The 21,401-nt window shown below is 30.8% G+C and overlaps 1 protein-coding gene and 1 long non-coding RNA gene across 9 annotated transcripts; one reads left to right on the top strand and one right to left on the bottom strand.

Annotated features, from left to right (window-relative positions):
* The first annotated feature begins 96 nt into the window (after positions 1-96).
* LOC117205665 (protein split ends) lies at positions 97-17,781 on the top strand. Of its 8 annotated transcripts, none has more exons than XM_033444307.1 (21): positions 97-337; positions 2,678-3,243; positions 3,398-3,537; positions 4,859-5,120; positions 5,205-5,475; positions 5,559-6,709; positions 6,782-6,954; positions 7,035-7,413; positions 7,509-9,328; positions 9,403-9,631; positions 9,712-9,909; positions 10,328-10,402; positions 11,078-13,281; positions 13,361-13,808; positions 13,880-14,011; positions 14,093-14,494; positions 14,582-14,741; positions 14,814-14,899; positions 14,977-15,044; positions 15,127-15,299; positions 15,410-17,781. In XM_033444307.1, exons 2-21 carry the CDS (start codon positions 3,010-3,012, stop codon positions 16,084-16,086), a joined length of 9,282 nt encoding a protein of 3,093 aa, XP_033300198.1. In that variant the 5' UTR covers positions 97-337; positions 2,678-3,009; the 3' UTR covers positions 16,087-17,781. The 8 variants fall into 8 exon arrangements, with proteins under 8 accessions (XP_033300198.1, XP_033300201.1, XP_033300197.1 ...); XM_033444310.1 differs by lacking the exon at positions 97-337 and adding an exon at positions 700-976 and having other exon boundaries at positions 14,585-14,741; XM_033444306.1 differs by lacking the exon at positions 97-337 and adding an exon at positions 701-976.
* Positions 17,782-19,439: 1,658 nt separating this feature from the next.
* LOC117205671 lies at positions 19,440-20,753 on the bottom strand. The gene is made up of 2 exons (XR_004487266.1): positions 20,174-20,753; positions 19,440-19,731 (listed from the first exon to the last, which is right to left on the bottom strand). It is a non-coding gene; the product is annotated as an uncharacterized LOC117205671 (long non-coding RNA).
* Positions 20,754-21,401: the final 648 nt, after the last annotated feature.

The raw sequence follows: 21,401 nt of genomic DNA on the forward strand, positions 1-21,401 counted from the left end.
ATAGAAATTGCGCGCGACAATGGTGCTACCTAGCAGTGACACAAGAAAATCTTCTCAATACATTCCCATCTAAATAAATATCAAGTTTCGGGTTGCATATTAATGCATAGTCTCGTATCGAGATTAATGCGTGTGAAAAAATAAAAGTTGCTCGATGCTCGACGAAAATGTTTTCATCAATTTTAACGTGTCTTTATGTCATACAAATTTCATAGAAGTCTGAATTGAAACAATTTTACCATCTGTGGAGGATTCGTTCTAAATATCATATATACAGTAGTAGTGTACTCTCATGTGTGCATCACTATTCCTACACTAATTAGATACGTATTTTCCTGTACGTAAATTATACTTAATTCTTTAGTTATTTTAGTTTTTTTATGTGACACTTTTATTGTGTAGAACATTTTAAGTATGTAAATGGATATATATACATATATATATATTATACAAACATTTAAAGTGAACAAAAAGTTTATAATATACGAAATAAGTCTATTATAAGTTTGTTTTAATTACTTAAAAAGTTTTACAGGAACAAATAAGTATATACAAAATTAATTAATAAAACATTCAATCGTAAATAAACGTTATTAAAAAGAATAAAACCTATAAGAACAAATTTTTAATGATTAGTGTTACATACGTAGAATAAATTATTGAATAAAACACTGAATCGTAGGTAGGAAAATGGTTATCAAGAAAATAAAACCTATAAAAACAATTCTCAATGATCATTCGGTGTTATATGATAACATAAACGTGATTGGTGTGTACGCGGCATAAATTTATAACTTGATCATTGTTGACGCATAGCACCGCGAGAGTGCGCATTACTCAGTGAAAAAAATGGTGGTTATTTGGGTGTAGTCGGACGATTTTCTGCATCACAAATGTGAGTACCGGCTGACTAAGAAGTTACGAGTGCTGTTTGTCAGTGCGTCGCGAAGCTAATATGATCAGGTCGATATCAGAGGTAATGAAACAATCATATAATTGAACAAATATCTTATATATCCATACGAAACCGCTGATTCTAAGTAGATATTGTTGTTCACGCATCTCCGCATGACAAGTATACTTGCTTGTCTTCCCTATGTATTTTATCAGACAAAAATCATGGATAAATCGGTGACGTTCATAGAGAATGAAAAGATTCGAATTTATTCATAGGTCTCGAAGCTATTCGCCGCCAGACAATGTGTAAAATATGCACTGACGCGATATTTTTGGGATAGATGTCACATTATCTCTTTGGTGGTCTTGACTATATGCACGCGTACGAATGTGTGCATTTATTTGATTTGCGGTATACGTGTGTAGTACTTCCTCTTCACCCCTTAATACGCATGTGTTCGGCATGCATTGTAACGGTGTGTCCGTGAGATACGTATATCACAGTATATACGTAAGACCTGCTACTTGCTATATACTGTCAACATTTTTCAAGTGACTGTTCCACGATGCTTGACAACATACTGCGATATTTAACGAAGTAAATTTTATTCCCCACCTGTTCATGTTCAATCTCTTTATTTCAACTTATTAATACTTCTCGCAGTTATTTCGTTGAAGAAGTTTACGAAATCCATAAGTAATAATAAATACATAAGTGTTCGATTTATTAATAAATAACGAAATATTGTCTAGACGATATATTTAGTATATCTAAAGCACTAATTCTGAGATCGGCTGTCCTCACATTTATTGGCAGTCGACATGATCAACATTAGACTATTGATGTTGTTAAATTTATATAATCCGTCTGGTATATAAAACTGTTTGCAAAGTAGGGATTATAGTGAAACCAGAAGGACTAATACACACATGCAATTCTGCCCTCTGTAAAATAGATTAATTCAAGCTTTATTGATAGAATTCTATTTCTATCACAAAATGTTCTTCCATGTAGTTCTAATTTTGTTTTTCATTCCTTTTTTAAATAAACAATTTACTTCGTTTGTAGTTTTTTGTATATTCGTTACTCGAATAATTTGTAAATTATTCGTGCATTTAACATATGGTATGATGTACATATATAATATAAAATTATTTTAATAAAATTATTAATTCGCATTTAATGCAAACACTGATAAATTATTAACATTATTTAAAATTACAATAAAATTGTAATGATAAACATAATGAGATAAGCATACATATTTATTAATATTTAAAGTGTGTCATATAAAATATTTAAATAGAATGACGTAAAAATGATGTTTGTTATATATGAGAAATATTAATTTTAAATTATTTTTTACTCACAATACATGTGTATTATTACTTTGAACCATTAATAATAAACGATATTTATAACTTATAAACAAAGTAAATGTGTAGTGCTTGAAATAGTGAATTATTTTTTAATATATATAATATTGAATCAAAATATACTTTAAAATCATCAATCTATTTTGAAAACTTATGTTGAATTAAAAGTTAAAGATAAGTTAAAAGATAAATTAAATATTCATATAATATTCAATCAGAACTTCGAAATTAAAAAATTTGTCTCATTTTATAAAAAATAGAAATCATAATAAAGATATTATCACAGTAAAGATATTATTATAAACAAAATAAATTCTTCATTTATTTATGAAATTTTTGTCATTAATATTTTATTACTATTATTAGTTACTATTATTAATATCAATATTTTTTCTGCTTTCAGAATCATTTAACTTCTTTGGTATTAAATATTTATTAAGAAATTGAAGTAACAGAGTATATTTGGTAAAGAAAGGAGGAAAAGATCTGTGATGAATATAAGAACCACATACTCTGTGCACTTATATAAATGCATCCAGTATTTTATAATTTGAAAGATAAAGTTAATTAAAGCTACTGTTTTTCTAAAAATCTTTATCTAAATCAAACTGAGAGAGAAAATATATATATATATATAAAAATTTATATATATATATAAATATATATGTACATATATATAAAATAGAAGACAAGGATTTTTATAAAGTGAATTCTTTCATACGTTGGTTATGTGCAATGCCGAGATGCTGCAATGAAAACAAGGCAGTGAGTTCGGTTGGCACTAGTCGGGAACATAATACGGAAGATATTTTGTTAACACAGAGTCGTTCTTTTACAATTGGAAATCAGTTGGAATTAGAGGAAGATCCACCAATTGTTGAGAAATCACACAGAAGAGTAAGGTGTGATCTAAGTCCAGTTCCAACAAGCACAAGTACTAATTTGAATATAAAGCTTTTAAGTATTAAGGTAAACTTCTCATAAATTAGTTTTAGATTTATATTTTATCTGTTTATATACATGCTGTTAATTTCGCAAATTTATTACTGAACATTGTTAATATCTCTGTGCACACTTATTTATTATCACATTGAGGATTATAATACTAGTGTATTAATTACAGGCAGATAGAAATAGTCGTCAAGATCAAGTGGAGACTGGATCTGGTGGGTACAGAGAACGGAAGAAAGAAATTAAAAAGAGAGCAGCTATAGGCAATACAGTGCGTGGATTCCTCTCATCTGGCCACAGCAGGCAGGACAGGTATAATGATGTCTGTATCAAAATCATGCTTCTTACATTGTCATTTTTTATCTTCTGTCATTTAATTTCTTTGCTGTAATACATTCTTTGCTTTTCATTTAACTATACATGTTCAATATATATGTATATGTTTAATTTGGAATGCACTTTATAAAGATTGTTCTTTAATATACTATTTTACAGATTCCGTTTTCTAAATAATTATTCTATTACAATACATAATCTGAAATATGTCTCTAAGGAACAAAGTGTTTGTGTACCTCTAACTTTGAATTTTTGAATTACTGAATATAACAAACTATAATAATATATTAAATACTAAAACTACACATGCACAGGAATCTTTTGTATATCTCATCTGTACTGTACATGTACATATTGAAATTATTACAATCTTTAAGAAACATTACTTTAGAAAAATATATTAATTAAAATATTTTATGTGCTAAAATTAGTTGAAAAATTAGTGAATGCTGAAGTACTATAAAATCTAATCAAGAAATTTTTTCCACATGAAATTAGAAAATTTCATCAGGAAAAGTATAAAAACCAATATATTTTCAGAATTACTGACTCTGAACTTCAAGTATGAAATTTTGTAGGTACTCAAAGGTTAGTAATTACATGATTTACATTATTGTCATACTGCAACATAGAACTATTCAATTATTATTTATTGTCATTTACACGTTCAAGAAAAAATACTAGTTTATCAACAACTATTGATTTAGTTTTTTGTTTTGGATTTTTATCATTATTATAGATTTGTGTATATCTTAAATTTATTTTTCAAACATTTTTCATACTTTTGCTTCCTTTAAGATTAAGTAGTACTTCAAACCATTATTCATAGCATTTCAATATTACATAATATAACGATTTCATAGCTGGCGTGTATGTACGAGTACATTTAGTACAGATGAGGCTAAACATTAATTTCTTAATTTAGATTTACTATTCTTCATAGTTATATAATAAAAGGTATTTGATTGCAAAGTATATGTGTGTGTAACATTTTTCAATTTTTATCATATTCATAAAACACAATGTAATACATGAAACATTTCATGATGACAAATATGACTTCAATTTGGTGTAATCATACTTTCTGCTATAGTTTGTATTTATATTTTGTATTACAAAATAAAAGCTTTCTACATACTTTGTATCTAAATTGAAATGCATATAATTATATGATTTAAACGTAAAATTTGAACTTTGTCTCTTTTTATCAAAGAAAATAATATTTAAAAGAAGAATTTAACAAAAAGAAAAGGAAATATGGCGTAATAATTATGTAGTATGTTTAATGATGTTTTAGGTATGAGACAAATAGACAACAATCTTCAGGGGGAAGTGGCCTGTCAAGTTTATGTCCAAAGCTGGTGGCCAGTGGAGGAGGCGGTAATCAGAGTGGGATTAGCCTGGCAGTGGGCCACTTAGCCTCTCAAGAAGGAGTAGGTCCTTGCTCAGTTGTAACCACTCAAAGAATCCATAATCACACACATAATCACAAACGCCAAAGAAAATTATCTATTGTCTCACAAGCTGGCACTAGTGCTCATAGTTCTGGAGATAGAAAGGTATATTAGAAAACAAAAGCTTTTTTATATGTAAGTAATATTTTCATATAAGTATAAATTGTATGTTTTTACCTATTTTCTTAGACATCAAATCTAAGCCGTTCCTCTACACCAATTTGCAAAAAACAAGTGCGGACTCAAAGGGCTGATCATACGGATTCATTATCGATAACAAGTAACGGAGTCGCCAGTAGCTCACCTTCTTCTAAAAAGAAAGTTTTATCTGTGTTACGAATTTGTGAAAAATCATCATCTCGGAATCTCAATTCACCATCTTTAGATCATGAAAATGATCGCAGTTTTAGCGATGCAGAGGAAGCCATTACAGCAACAGAAAATGTGTTCAATGTGCCAGGTATTTTATACTTTCATTCAGCAACAATTTTTGTATACAGAACGTTTTACAGATTTTACTACGAAGTTTGCTTTTATGTACAGGATCCAGTTCCACACCTTCAACACCACTTAGCCGATTGAAATCAAAAAAATCGGACGAAGATGAAACGAGTGTGGAATACAATATTAGTAAAGAAGGTGCTGATTCCTCACGGAACCCATCAGACAAAAAAGGATCACTAGATTCCAACGAAGAAAAGACGTCTACATTAGAATGTTTCGAATCTTCTAAAACTTCGAATATTATAAGAAAAATATCGGCAAATAGTATCGACGAAGAAATAAGTGCACAGAATAAGCAAAAAGTAATTTCCACTTCTTCCACAAGTACGAAATCCAGCAATATAAAATCTAGAAACAAATATGTTGCAGAAAAGATGATTGAGCAACACAATAGCAAAAATTTAAAAGGAATAAATATGGAAAAAAACATAAATACAAGTTCGTCCACAGAAACATCCATGAGTTCAGCAGCTAATAAAAATAACGAAAAAACCAAACGGAAAACGTCTAACGAAGAGCCAAAATCTACTAATATTGCAGAGAATGAAGACTTAGCTAAAAATTCTGAGAAAAATGTGATAGATGATAAAAATGACATGCAACAAAGTGAAGAAATGGTAAAAAGCTCAAGATTTGTAACATCAAAGGTGTCAGAAGAAATTGTGGAAACTGAGATTAAAGATATAGATGCGCAAAGAGAAGTAGAAGAAGAAGTGACGATATATGATGAAGATGATAATGGCACCAGTATCAGTGATATTGTTGCTACTCAAGCGCTTCATGAATCTCTGAGTAAATTAGGTAAAGTACCACCATTAGATACTGAGTTGAAGAATGTCAAGGATACAAACACCCAAGACGAAACCAAGATGGTAAAAGAAGAAAAAGAAAAGGAAGTCGTGCAAGAAGAAGCAGTGGAAGGATTTATTGGTCCTTTACTTGATGAAAATTTTAAAGCAGATGAAAAATTAACACAGAAAACAATGGCTATGGAGGAAGTACGAAATTTATTAATGAAAGTTAAAGTGCAAACTGTTGAAGATGATGATGACGAAGAAAAGGCTATAGGTATATCACCAGATGGTAGATTTTTAAAATTTGAAGAAGAAATTGGTAGAGGCAGCTTTAAGACTGTATATAGAGGTCTGGATACTCAAACTGGTGTAGCTGTTGCTTGGTGTGAATTGCAGGTCAGAGAAATGTAATTGAATGTTTGTATTACTTTTAAACAGATTTGTATATAATTATAACTTTTCTTTTAGGAAAAAAAATTAAATAAGACAGAAAGATTAAGATTTCGAGAGGAAGCAGAAATGTTGAAAGGTTTACAACACCCAAATATTGTCAGGTTTTATGATTATTGGGAAGTTACACTTACACGTAGAAAATATATTGTGCTAGTCACTGAACTTATGACTTCAGGAACCTTGAAAACGTACGTTTAAACTCATGAAAAATTTTAAAAATTCCTAATATTATAATTATAATTCTAAATTATTATGCAACTCCATATAGGTATCTGAGACGATTTAAAAAAATTAATCCAAAAGTTGTAAAATCTTGGTGTCGACAAATTTTGAAAGGCCTTAGTTTCTTGCATTCGAGGTCACCACCAATTATTCATCGTGATTTAAAATGTGACAATATCTTTATTACTGGTACCACAGGAAGTGTAAAAATTGGCGATTTGGGACTTGCTACTCTTAAAAACAGAAGTTTTGCAAAAAGCGTTATCGGAACACCTGAATTTATGGCACCAGAAATGTATGAAGAACATTACGATGAATCCGTTGACGTTTATGCGTTTGGAATGTGTATGCTTGAAATGGCTACTAGTGAATATCCATATTCAGAATGTACTGGACCGGCACAAATATATAAACGCGTAGTATCGGTAAATTGTTTAATGAACTTTTTATTATTTATATAGTATTCATTTTTATTCAACGTGTCAAGCAACATATTGAATAATGTTTGTATTATACGCAGGGTGTAAAACCGCAAAGTTACGATAAAGTGGAAAATCCAGAAGTACGTGAGATTATAGAAATGTGCATTCGATTAAAGAAAGAAGAACGGCCTTTAGTTAAAGATCTTTTAAATCACGAATTTTTTGCGGACGATGTTGGCTTAAAATTAGAAATGGTTTCAAGAGATTCAGCCGTAGCGGATGCGGAATTATCGCGTGTTGAATTCCGACTTCGAGTGTTGGATCCCAAGAAACGTACTAACAAACATAAAGAGAACGAGGCGATACAGTTTGATTTTGACATTCAAACTGATAATGCAGAAGAAGTAGCCTCAGAAATGGCTAAATCTAGCCTTATACTTGAGGAAGATGTCAAGGCTGTAGCAAAAATGTTAAAATCGCAAATCAGCACTTTGTTGCGAGAGAGAGAAGAACGTAAAGCCAAAGAAGAAAAGGAACGTTTAGATCGAGAAGCGGATAGTGTTAATACAACCAATGAAAATTTGTTACAACAACAATTATTACTTCAACAAATGCAATTGCAACAGCAACAACAACAGATGCAATCAAATATGAGCATCCAAATGCAAGGTCAAGTACAAATGCAGTTGCAACAGAATCAAATACCTTTGCAACAACAGCAACAAATGCAAACTGCTGCACAACAACCTCAGCAACACAATTTACAACCACAACAAGTCCAATTGGTTCAACAGCAACCATTAATGCAGCAACAAACGTCTGTTGTTCAGCCACAGCAAGCACAACAAATGCAACAAGTGACTCAGGTTTCACAACAGCAAGTGCAGTACCAACAACAGCAATATCAACAGCAGTTACAACAACAATATCAACAACAACAGCCACAACAATTTCCTCAGCATGTTTCACAAAATTTAACTGCTACTTCTTCACAATGCTCTACCCCTCAGACTGTACAGACTCAACCACAATTTCCTCAAGTATCTCAACAAATACAACAACAGCAACATTTGCATCAGCAACAACAGTACATACAACTGAATCAAATGAATGTGCCGCAACAGATGGGTCATCAAATACAACAACCACAGATACAAATTTTATCACAACCTCAACATATGCATCAGCAAATATCGCAACCTCCACAAGTGCAATATTCTCAACCGCAAATACAGCATGTTCAAAATCAGCAGTACTATCAGCAGAATACGACGGGAACCTCAGGATACAGTACGCAACCCCTATATCAGCAAAATATATCTCAACAAGTGTATCATTCGTATGCCAGCTCAAGTTCCTCCGGCCATGTCGAGATTTTATCATCCAATCAGCCTACAGCCCAAATTTATTCTCATCCAAGTATCCCTCAAAATACAGCACCTCCAACTTCACAACCTTACATGCAACCACAGCCAGGACAAGTGCAACCATCTGTACCAACTGGTCTAAATCTTCAGAGCACATCATCAGCAACTCATATACAAAATACAATAACATCAACAATTCCAAATATGCAAAGTGCACCTACTCTTATTTCGAACAGTGGACATCAATCTCAGCCTCAACAAAATGTCTTAGTTCAAATGAAATATTCGCAAAGTTCTAGTATCCCTACTTCTGTACCCATATCAGCTGGGATTTCTGTGCCATCAACAACAGTGTCTCAGCAACAACAGCATTTCATTTCAAACACAGAACAGCTATGTTCTAACACAGAAAGATCATCTTTATCTAAACAAGATACAATGGATTCTGTGCAATCTTTACCAACAGACATACCGCCTACTATTCAGGATCAAGGAAATGTCTCTAACGTGTCTAACATAAGCACATCTCAAGCAGCAATGCCAAATGAAGGGTAAATATATAAAGTTTCAATGAATCTTTAAATAAATATTGTTTAAGAAACTGACCAATATTTTGTTTATATAGAATAAATCAAGAAAGTGCAGAGAATGTCACTTCATCCGAAAGATCTAGAGTAAAAAGATCCGGTACGAAACGTAAGAAACCTGGTATCAAATTAACAGTTTTGTCTGTAAGTAGTAATGAGGGACAATCAATGATTGTTGAATGTCAGTTAGATACCAGCAAACAAAAAACTGTGACATTTAAATTTGATAGAGATGATATGGTACCTACTGACATTGCTAATAACCTGGTAAGTAAATAATAAAATTTTATATGTTAATATTTTTATCTTCAAAATTTTTATTATTATTCTATTCTTATTTTCTTCAGGTTGCTGAAAATTTATTGCCACAATCTCAATGTGAAACGTTCGTTGAATTGATAGAAGACATCGTTAAACAATTACGTTTGGATCCTACACGGGCTTTACCTTTAGTAGCACATGGTCCACCAGATCAATCTGCCGGTGGTAGTCCGGTTACGAGTCGTCGACCTAGAGATCGTGACCACAGTCTTGATACAGCTAAGGTAATGGTTTTCTTTCCATTTTTTCAATTTGTTTTATAGATATTAATATACTACGAATATAATGAAATTTATACAATTTATCTACAAAGGAAATTCGTTTTCTTTTTTTTTCTTTTTTTTCTGTTTTTTTATCAGAGAACAAATAGAAATAAATTTTGAAATAGAAGTTTTCAACAAAGATCATTGTCATTGGTATTATTACTTAAGAACCTGATACACAAAAGTCCATAATGCATATCATAGGACTATTTTGCTTGTTGTAAGTTCTTTTCTTGAAATAATAGAACCATGTTTCTTATATATTTCATACTAAAATAACGTTGTGGTTACGCTCGAGATGTATATCTCGTGATTCCATAAAAAAAAACACAAGGGTGTACCTCCAAGGTATAATTGGTGTGTATCGTTTTGGACGCAGCAGGTGAGACATGGCTCGCTAACTCGTCAAAGCAGCCACCGGTCGTCGTACAAAATCCATCGTAGACACCGTTCGGTGAGTTCATCGTCCCCTCTATACCTTATCCTGTTTCCTATATTTCATCGTATAATCGTGGACGTTTGTGCATCCTTTTTGATTCATGATACATTGTGTTCGGACATTTGTGTATCTTTTGAAGTACAGCAATATTATATGACGACATTTCCTGCATATTAAATTCCTCCCATAGGCAATTCGTATAACATAACGGTTAGACTATGGCCAGGGCATACTTTATACTTTAATTTTTATATATTTATTCTTAATTATATATTACATTTAATTTTTACTTGAAAATTTTTCAGGAAAATTCACTCTTTTATGAAGATTATAATTTCTATTAGCAGTATATTACAATACATTTATATATAAGAGAATCCTATATATATATGAAATAATAAACAACATTCATACAACATTCTTTAGAAATGAATGAAATTGTACTTATTTAAATAGATTTTTTTGTAACATAATAGCATTGTAAGATATGCATTCTTTATTAAAAATACCTATTTGTGTTTCCCTTTTTTAATTTATTTTAAATATACTTAGTAATGTAACCGACTTATATAACTGTATTTTGCAATAATTATTTCATTTATGCCGCTATTTGGTTTTGTGCATTGTAATTATTTTATTGGTAAAAGGTATACTTTGATAGCTAGATAATTATTTTCTGTATGATTCCAGAGAGACGAAACTTCCAATACTTCTACACCTACGAAATTATTACCGATTGACCAAATTCTTTCTCACATTACGGGCTCCACCTCCATGGATAAGCAACAAAATGTGCAAACGCCTGATAGCCAAATGGGTCCTGAAAACACATCAGCTGAAGCATCCAGAAGATCATCGACCTCTACACAAAATACGGATACATTAACACCGACTAATTTACCAAGCGATCCCACTGATCCAACTCAGGAAACCATAGTTTCTGCAGCAGCAGACACAGTGTTAGACGCGCAAAGTATACTGAAAGATGAAACAGCTAAATCAACGTATATCCAAAGTCAAATAACCGATTCGACTGTAAATCAAATAAATGAAAAATCTAAAGAATCCGTCGTTCAAGATGCAATGGAACAAGAGAAAGAAACGAATAAAGAGACACACTTTGATGCCATAACTGCAGAAGTAGCTACATTAACTGCGCCACCTCCAGCACGAAAAATTTCTCGTTTTTTAGTTAGCCCTGTAGTTGAACAGAAGATTGTTACAAGTGAAGAAGAAGGATCTACTTCTGTAGAAAATGCAGATAAATCTAATGTATTAACAGCTCAGCCTAGTTCATTATCGCAATCAAATACGATTGATGAGGGGCAAGTAAAACACGATGATCTAGAAGTGAATGTTTTAGAAGCACAAACTATGGTTCCTGAAAAATCTAATATCGAAATCGTTACGCAAAATCCTCAATGTATCGCAGAACAAGTAGACACTGTTCAAACAATTCAACAACCGGTACAACAATCAATTGCTCTTCAAAGTACTGTACAAGGGCAAGCAATCCTATCCATATCACAAATGCAACAGAATGTTAGTGCTGTGCAATCTAGTCAACAAAATGTAATGGTTCCAGGATCAGCAATAACGCATCAATCGCCTCAACAGGTACAAGTTGTATCTCAAAATGTAGCCATGCCACAAAAGGATCCACAAACTCAAGTTGCATCGAGCGGAATCAATATATCAGGACAATATCAAAATCAATCTATGCCATGCAATATTCTATTACAGCAACAACAAATTCCTATACAACAAAGTTTAACGCAAATGCACATTCAGCCTGAACATCAGCATCAGGGACAAATGCAAGCTCAGCGACCATTGCAACAATTTCAACATCAACAAATACCGCAACAACATCAACAATATGTGATACTTCCTAGACATATTCCACAATTACAACCAACCACAATTATAGATGAAAGAAACCGCAGGATTTCTAATATTTCTACAACATCGAACATGTCTACGGATTCGCAAATTTCGGAAATTGCTAATATGACGGACGATAAGAAGCAAACAATGATCATGCCCAATTTATCAATGCCCCAAACGCAGCATGTACAATTTATTTCTCAACCAGATGGACCAAATATCACTCCTTTACCACAGACTGTTTTGGAACCAATCCAACAGCTTCAAACAGCACCTCAAGCTACAGTGAATGTCCCAGCAAATGTATCTGTACCTGTTTCAGTTCCTGCCCATCAAGCTGCCACTGTAGAAGTTGCTCCTAAAGTTACACTTAAAACAAAAGAGGTTTCATCAACGCTTCCAGATTTAGCACAAAATTTAGCAAATATACTTTCAAACCCGAAATCGAAATCTGTAACTCCTCATTGTTTAACTACCCACGAACCAAACCAAACTGTAAATATCCCAGGAACTACAATACTCGAATATAAACCTACTCTTCAGTCTGAACAGTATTTTCAACCTATTCAACCAGAAGCAAGTCAAATACAAATGCAACCGCAATTACAGCATAATTATCAAGTGAACACAACACAGCAAGGAATTCCACAAACGTTTCAATTTAGTCAACAATCTCATCAAGCACAAATACCTCTGCAGCAAACAATGCAACTGAATGCAACTCATCAGATCGACCCTCAGTTACAAATGGCGCAACAAAATTTTCAACAGAGCAAATGGACTGCTTCTATGAATCAAAATATTATACAGCAATCTGCATCAATCAGACATATTCAACAGATTCAACCACAATCGCAACAAACTATGCCACAACATGTTATACAAGAAACTCAAAATATAGAAAGTTGCATTTCTTCCGATCAATCTCAGCTTCATTTAAAGCTCCCTGATCAACAACTCTTAGGAAAAGTATCTGAAACAGAAGCTCAAGATGCTAATTTAACTGGGTATGTATAGTATATATAATATTGCCAAATGTTTAATACAGGTATGTTTATACATTAATTTATTTTGTCTATATATTAGGCGTACAAGTTCCGAATATCCTTTATTATCGGAGAACGAAAGCTCTAGCCATGATATAACTCCTGAACATACGATCGTTGAATCTGTAGATTCGGTATTATTTACACAAAATCAAGCATTGCAACAACAACAGCAGCAGCAGCAACACCAACAACAGCAACAACATCGAAAGCTTAGTCAACAGAATTCGCTAGATAAAGTCACAGATACGACTACTGGAACTAGTGTTCCGGGTGGAACAGGTCCACAAACAATAGCAGATCTCCATCAGAAGCTTGTTCAATTAACAAGTCAGCCGTCCGAAGCGCTTAATGTAGGCACACCTCCTATAAGTTATCCAGCTACTCCTCATAATCACCAGATAATAGGTGGATATGATGCCTACATGCATTCTTTACAACAAAAACTTGTTAATATTGGCATGCCAATTTCCACTACACATGGCATAGTAAGTAATTTAAAAAATATAAAGAATTAAATTTTTTTGTATTTTGTATTAATAATATGATAAATACATAGCAGGGTCCTCTATCACCTCAGACTACAATACAGTCGACTACAAACTTGACTGATTCAAATGTTCCAACAAGTGTGGAAAGTTCTGTTTTAACTCAAGAAAGCTCAATTCAACAACTTACGCTTTCTCAAACTGTAGGTTTTACATTAAGAACGTCATATACATTTGTCTTGAAAGATTTAAATTAATAAAATATAAAATTTTCTTATGTTCAGCATGTAGATTGCTCTCTCGATAGTCCAACTCCAACACCTGGAGGGGCTCCTGTAGGGTCTGAAACTATGAGTCCGAGTAAAGAGAGTATAAAAGTTCGAATCCAAAGACCGGGATCTCGTCTCCAAGAATTAGAACAAGAATTAGCAAAAATTCACAGAGGATCGATTCCAGCAACAGCTTCTCCACAACCTTTAACACCTCCTGTATCCATCAGTTCTGTTCCGCCGTCGTCCGTTGGTTCTATTCAGCTGCAGCCATCGTTACAGTCTACTCAAAGTTTATTGACTACTGTTCCACCTGTAACTGCTGTACCTGTTGCTACCGTTACTCCCAGTGTCTTTACATCACGCTCTGATACGAACACTCCAGTGCAAGTAGAATCTCAAGAAAATGTTTCCGAGGTACATATAGAGTATATTTAAGTATAGCAAATTTCGGTATTTCCAACGAGCGTTCTTGAAAAATAACTAACTAATTTTAACTAATAGAAGGTTAGTACAACACAACCTGTTAGGAAAATATCAAGATTCGTGGTTTCCAAGGTCGCAGGTCCTCCTAGTAATGCTACTACACCGATTCAACAACATACTGATATGTCAAAAAATCAAACAGAAGATTCGAAGGTTTATCATATAGATGACACACAGGGTAAGTATTCTACAGATCAATGAAATAGATACATTTAGAAATGTTTAAAAATTAAATATTCATGAATTACAGGTACACCAGTACAAATAACTCACAGCCGTGAAGGTTCTCTTCCACCTACGCAAATTACTCAGCCTATTAATGCTCCTGTTGTAGAAGTAAATACATAGCTTTTATTAAGTATATGTTTAATTAATTTATGTGCCATTAACCCAACTGTTAATATTATTTATAGCAAGCAGAAAAAGATGAGAGATTTTGGACATTAACACCAAGTGAAGAATATCAATTGCTTATAAAAAAGTAGGTTTACATTTATAAAAATTTCATCTTACAGTTTTATAATAATTAAAAATTAACTTCTTTTACTTCTGTATATATACAGGCAAACTATGGAATTGGAATCCCTGCAAAGAAGACACAGAGAAGAATTGGAACGATTTCAACAGCATCAATTGCAGCTATTAATTCAACAGCAACAGCAAGCAAGTGCACTTCATCAACATCACCATCAACATCATCCAGTGCTTTATCATACTGTTACGACTAGTGTGCCAGGTTAGTCATTAATAGTAACTTTAAGTAACTTTAAACAACTATTTTATACGTCCCATTTCAATCATTATATTTCATCGTCCCATGTAATGACATAATTCTTTTCCTAACAGGACAAACTAGACTTCCAGGTACAGAAGACTATTTAATGTTTAACACAACGCCCCAAACTCCTTTACAAAAAGCTCCAAGTAATTATCCAGATACCGATGAAACATTACGATTAGCTATGCAGAAATTGAAGCAAACTCCTTTGCAACTACAACCACAACAGGCGGCAACTGGAATACCACACGCTTATGTTATTCCAATTCCAGTAGTGCCTTCTGAAACTATGCAAAACGTGTCTACTCAACAACCTACTACTTATACAAGTGAACTAACTGAATCTCTAGAGCCAGCACATAATCCGACAATTATAAATTCAACACAATATCAGTTCACGCCTATATTACCAGATGGAACAAATTATGCAGTATCCTCTACTGGATCATTAGTTACACCTATACCGATATCAAGTTCAACGGGAAGTGGAGGTTACATCCAGTATCACGATAATCAAACATTATCAAATTTTCAAACATTTAGTTGCACACCACATGGCGGTTTCTTTTTACCAGCTGGCTATCGGCTAATATATGCTCCTTCTGGTGGAACGTCTCAGTCGCAGCCAGCTACACCAGCTACCCCACATATAGGAAATTCTCATGACGGTACACCGCCGGCAGAACCTTTGCACGCAGCAAATGTTGACAATTCAACAGCTCCACCTTCCCATACCGATCAATAACGTAATCTTCAGCAAGTTATGATCTATATTTTTCGATTTACTCATTTTCGTAATACATTCTTTATTTAAACGTGTTGCCCTTATCCACTAGTATGAGAATCATGCATTATTACAATTGTTATTCTATTATAGTTTTGCTAATACGTATTGCTACCCTCGTCTTCGTGGATATGTATGCGAGGAGATGCGAATGAAAGTATTTAGGATGTATTTGATATTGTAACATCCGTGCGTATCGTTAAAATATTCTCGTTATCTGTGCGTCAGCATATTAATTATTTGATATGTGCCTCGCAGCGAAATTAAAACTCTCAATTCGTACACGGAGAATATTTTGAATGAACGAATTAAGCTTCTGGACAAAAAAAAAACATAGGAAAGAAAAAGAAATAAAATATTGAAATTGAGGATAGAGGCCTTTACATGTACTGTGCTTATATCTTATTGTAGTAAATACCCTTCTTTAGTAAAAATGCTTGTTAAAAGACTTTTTCTGCTCTCAATTTATTGATAGCACAGTCCACATTAGTACAGGCCTCAGCTAGTCTTACAAATGATGGCATACAGCCATTCTGCTCGATATATATGTATAACTGTTAATGTATACTGAATGCTTTGGACAGAGAATGTATGTTTACGTGTGCATGGATGTGATTGCAGGAGTCAGACAGAGAAGAAATATGATTAATATAGTCACTGTTATGCTTTAATGTATTTCTAGCGATTTTACCTATTTCAATTAAAAAAAAAAGTCATGTGTTACTAGTTAGCAGTTTCATGTATCTTATCTAATATTATATCAACTATTATCTTTTTTAGACTTGATTGTGAATATTTTTATTATTGCATATTTAATTTATCGAAGTTTATTTCATTTGAATTGGCATTTCATTTACAATACGTTCTGAAATACATTTGCACAATCCATTCCTTTGAATATTTTAGGAATTTTTGTTATTTAGCACTCCAATTTCTGATAAAATGGTGATGAAAATAATGGTAATCATCATAGATATTGAGAATCTAATTAAGAAAAAAAGAAACTCAATAGGAACATGACATATGTATGAAATTCATACATGTTTTAACAATATCAAAAATAAAATAATCTAGTGCTTGTGTTACATCCCAAAAAATATATTTTAAATTTTCATCTGTGCTATCACATATTGCATTTTGCAATATAGTTAAGAATAGCTTATTTGTATAACTACAAATATTACTGCTGTTTATTGGTAATTATAATGTTATCTTTATTTCGTTCAAATAATTGCAGTTCGCGTCGTTTTTAATGTTGCGATTTACTACTGCTTTAAACATGAATTTATTATTATCAGTATTAGAATTTCGAAAATTATTTTAAAATTTTGAATATGAAGTTTTTTCTTGTAATTTCCAAGTTATTGATACTTGATCATGATATTATATTAAATTACACTCAATTGTTTCATATACACATATGTTTTATTTCTAAGTTTTGCATACCATAATTCCGTTATTTCGTTTTCCACTTTATTTGGGAGAAAATATAATTATACCTTTAAATCCAGTTAATCCACCTGGTAATAAATTCATGTGGCTGTTGAACGAAACATTATAATATAGGTAATTGTATGTATTTCTTATGGAAATGCATTGCAATTATTCTTATATAGTTACTTTAAATAAATTTATTAGATAATACTCAAAGAAAATGCATAACATGTAATACTTAATGTACATATTATTCATTTACTGTTAGGTGGATTGGCTTTTGATAAAGATGCAGCTTCTATGTTTGTTAATAAAAGCTGAGTATATGAAGTTTCTAAAATAAACTATATTTAAATGTAATAATTTACAGTGATATAGTTTGGTAAAAATTGATTTTTAATTTCTTAAATTTATTCATTGAATGTGATGAAATGCATGAAATAAGACAATAGAAATGAATATTATTTCATTAACAGCATTGCAACGGACTACTTCCTTCCAAATATATTTTACACAATGTGATTTTAAATATACATAGTATTATAATGATAACGATGATGATATAATTGGAGTAAATTTTTGTAAAACATTATTGTTGTTTTACCAAAGAATACCAAACCGCACTGTTACATACAAGAAAAAATCACAATATGAATTCATCATAATTTTCTTCTACTAATATGGCATCTAACTTGATGGAATTGAACAACTTAGTACATTCAGACATAGGTATTACAATATATTTTTCAGAAAATATGACAAAAAAACAAGTAAATCATATTTTGCTACATTTAAAAGATTCACACATAAAGTCTTAGTACATATTGATGGATCAGAATTTAATGAACTAATTTATTACAGTTATTTAATTTATTTAACAGATTCATATAATTAATTACAAGCATATATAGATAATTTGTTGATTTATATATATATATATACATGATTTATATACATATATATGTATATATATATATATAGTATGTACTATATAAGCATACTGTTCTAAACATAGGAATATATCGTATGATATTTTAGAAATGCAGTTGTGAAAAACACATGTTTCTTGTGTTACATTTTGCTTTTTCAAATTTCGAATGTAAAAAAACAAAACTTGACTTGAATAATAGAATGAATTAAATTTATCTATAAATTATCCTTAAAATTACACTGTACAAAAATTTGAAGCTCACTAATTAGAGCATATAAAAAAAGCTTTTTAAAAGAATTGTATGTAACTATTACAGGAAGGTTTAATTACGTTCTAAAATATCTCGTACTAGTGTTTAACTACCTTGCTTGTAATAAAAATGAAAAATATGAAAAAAGTTTAGACAAAAATAATCGAAGAGCTTTTCCTGTGCTAACTAGTGTATAAGTTCATACATGCTTTAAAACTTATGTAATCTATGTTGTGTGAAATTCTATAAGAAATTTTGTAAAGACTGATTAGATATGCATCAGCATTCAATAGATTGCAAAAAAAACAAAATTAATTTAAACCATTCACTGTATGGAGAAAAAGTTGTAACTAATAGAGATATATAGAAATTAATACAAAGAAACCTGAAATAATTTAGATTCAACTCAGAATAATATTATCTTCCATTCCTTACTTGAGAAGTACTTACATCAAAATGTAGTTTGTGATGTTAATTAATACATTGTATATTTGTGAAATTTATGAATATATTATGTAGACAACAACACAACTTTTTTAATTAGTATTGCATGTACTATATTTTTAAACAATATTTTTCTATGTCACATAACTAATTCTAAACATATTAAATTATAAATTTATTGAAATTCTTTTATATGAGTTCTGTTAAATTTAAATCATCTATTGCAAAGATTATAAAGAAAATTAGAAAATAGTATATCTTTAACAAATGATTGTTTCAATCATGATATCTACATATCATTACCATTTTTATTTACATTTGTTTAATAATTATCTTACAATAATAGTATAGTAGATATAAAAATAGTTTGTGGCAACAAAGATGTTAACTTATATTTATATTGATTAAATTATAGAAATTTCATGATAAAAAACTTTTAATTTCTGTTAGTTTTGAAGCAATCTTTATATAAATTTTATATTATCAAACATATTCAAAACAGTCACTTCAGGCATTTTCTTCATTAATTTTATATGTATTGAATAGCCTGCAATTTAAATGAAATACGTTACTAATGAATCATGCAAAATCAATGAAATAAAACAATTCACTATATAAAGCAAAAAGAGTTATTTATTATTTTATTAGAAGACAAGAAGATCATATTGAAATAAAAATTATTAAATGATTTAAATAAGTAATTTGACCAAAATAACTAATTGTGTGTATTATGAATAAACTATGGGTATTTACGAACCACAAAAATAGGACCTAAATAGAAATTTCTTTCATTTCTTAAATATTATAAGGAGTATTTTATTTTGAATATCTTTTATATTTTTGTACAATATATAAAATAAAATAAATAAAAGCATAAAAATGCGCGGTATAGTTATGAATAATTACAGGATCAAACAACTTTTATTAAAATATCTTTTTAGTGATTGTTCATAATTTACAACAAAGGATTAGAGAGACGATATACTTACGATTAATGGAGTTGTGAAGTGCTTATAATAATTATGCTATTGCTTCCATACGATTTCGATGCCGTGCGTAAGCACCCATACAGGCAAAAAATCCAATGATTCCAATAATCAATCCAATGATCAATGCTAAGGTATCTCCAAAATCAAAGCTGGACGAGGCCATCGCAAAATTAAATGTCGTAAAAATAGCAAGCAAGAAATAAAACCACATTTTTGCAATATAAAAAAGATTTGATTATTCGATATGATAAGTAACCTTCACGATGGTGGGTTTTAATAAACACTACACTTGTACAATAAGATTCACATATCTTGCGCGTTTATTAAATCAACTTTCAATTCGCTACCAAGGTACTATTATGTTTTTTTTACTTTGTTACATCATACACACAAAATGTATAAATCTTTATTTATCAGGTTTTCATTCGATGATCAAACTAGTATTGTTTAGTCATTTCCTTGATTTTAAAACGTAATACAACGATTAACATTATGATCCAAATTTGACAATTACAAACTATACAGTTTCTATATTAAGTTTTCGTTTCTTTAACATTATCAAAGTTAATCATCTAAAATGTAAAGTCAGTGTATGTATATAATAAATGATACTTTGCGTTTAACAAAATTTTATTATAAATACAACATATGTATATGAGGATAAATAAAACGTCAATTTTAAAACGATATTGAATAAATATCATTAAAAAATATATTTTTATAAAATGCCTGTTTTCTGCATGTACTTCCATATGTCTTATTTCAGAACATATGCATATATCAAACTTTTATACCAAACATTTACCTTTGCTTAATTTATATACAAAATTCCATATATCATTTTAAAAACTTTATCTAGTTTTTTGTAGTTCTTATAAAACAATTTAAAGTTTTCAGGGAAAGTAAATTTCTTTAAAAATTTTATATACATATTCCCTTTTTTACAGGGAAAAAAGCCTACAGAAAATACGTTACAAATGTGGGATAAAATATGTTATAATACATTTATATTTTTTATTATAGTACAGTAGTATTAGATCACAGACATAAATGTCTAATAATTAGATAATATTGTATATGTAGTATAGTATAGTTAAATATATAGTACAGTACACTATATAATATACTTATAGTACACAATATACGCTAAAAAATATATTCTATGCTATAAAATATAACTAGACATTTAAGAAATGATACATACTTTCCAATTATTCTTGAGGTTTTG

This window comes from Bombus bifarius, unplaced genomic scaffold, assembly GCF_011952205.1.
Source record: "Bombus bifarius isolate JDL3187 unplaced genomic scaffold, Bbif_JDL3187 scf7180000007992, whole genome shotgun sequence".
NCBI classification, from domain to species: Eukaryota; Metazoa; Arthropoda; class Insecta; order Hymenoptera; family Apidae; genus Bombus; species Bombus bifarius.

Coding starts and splice junctions, on each gene's coding strand:
- LOC117205665 (XM_033444307.1), top strand. CDS start 3,010: ATGCCGAGATGCTGCAATGAAAACAAGGCAGTGAGTTCGGTTGGCACT. Junction 3,538..4,858: donor GGCCACAGCAGGCAGGACAG/GTATAATGATGT, acceptor ATGATGTTTTAG/GTATGAGACAAATAGACAAC. Junction 15,300..15,409: donor TGTTACGACTAGTGTGCCAG/GTTAGTCATTAA, acceptor TTTTCCTAACAG/GACAAACTAGACTTCCAGGT.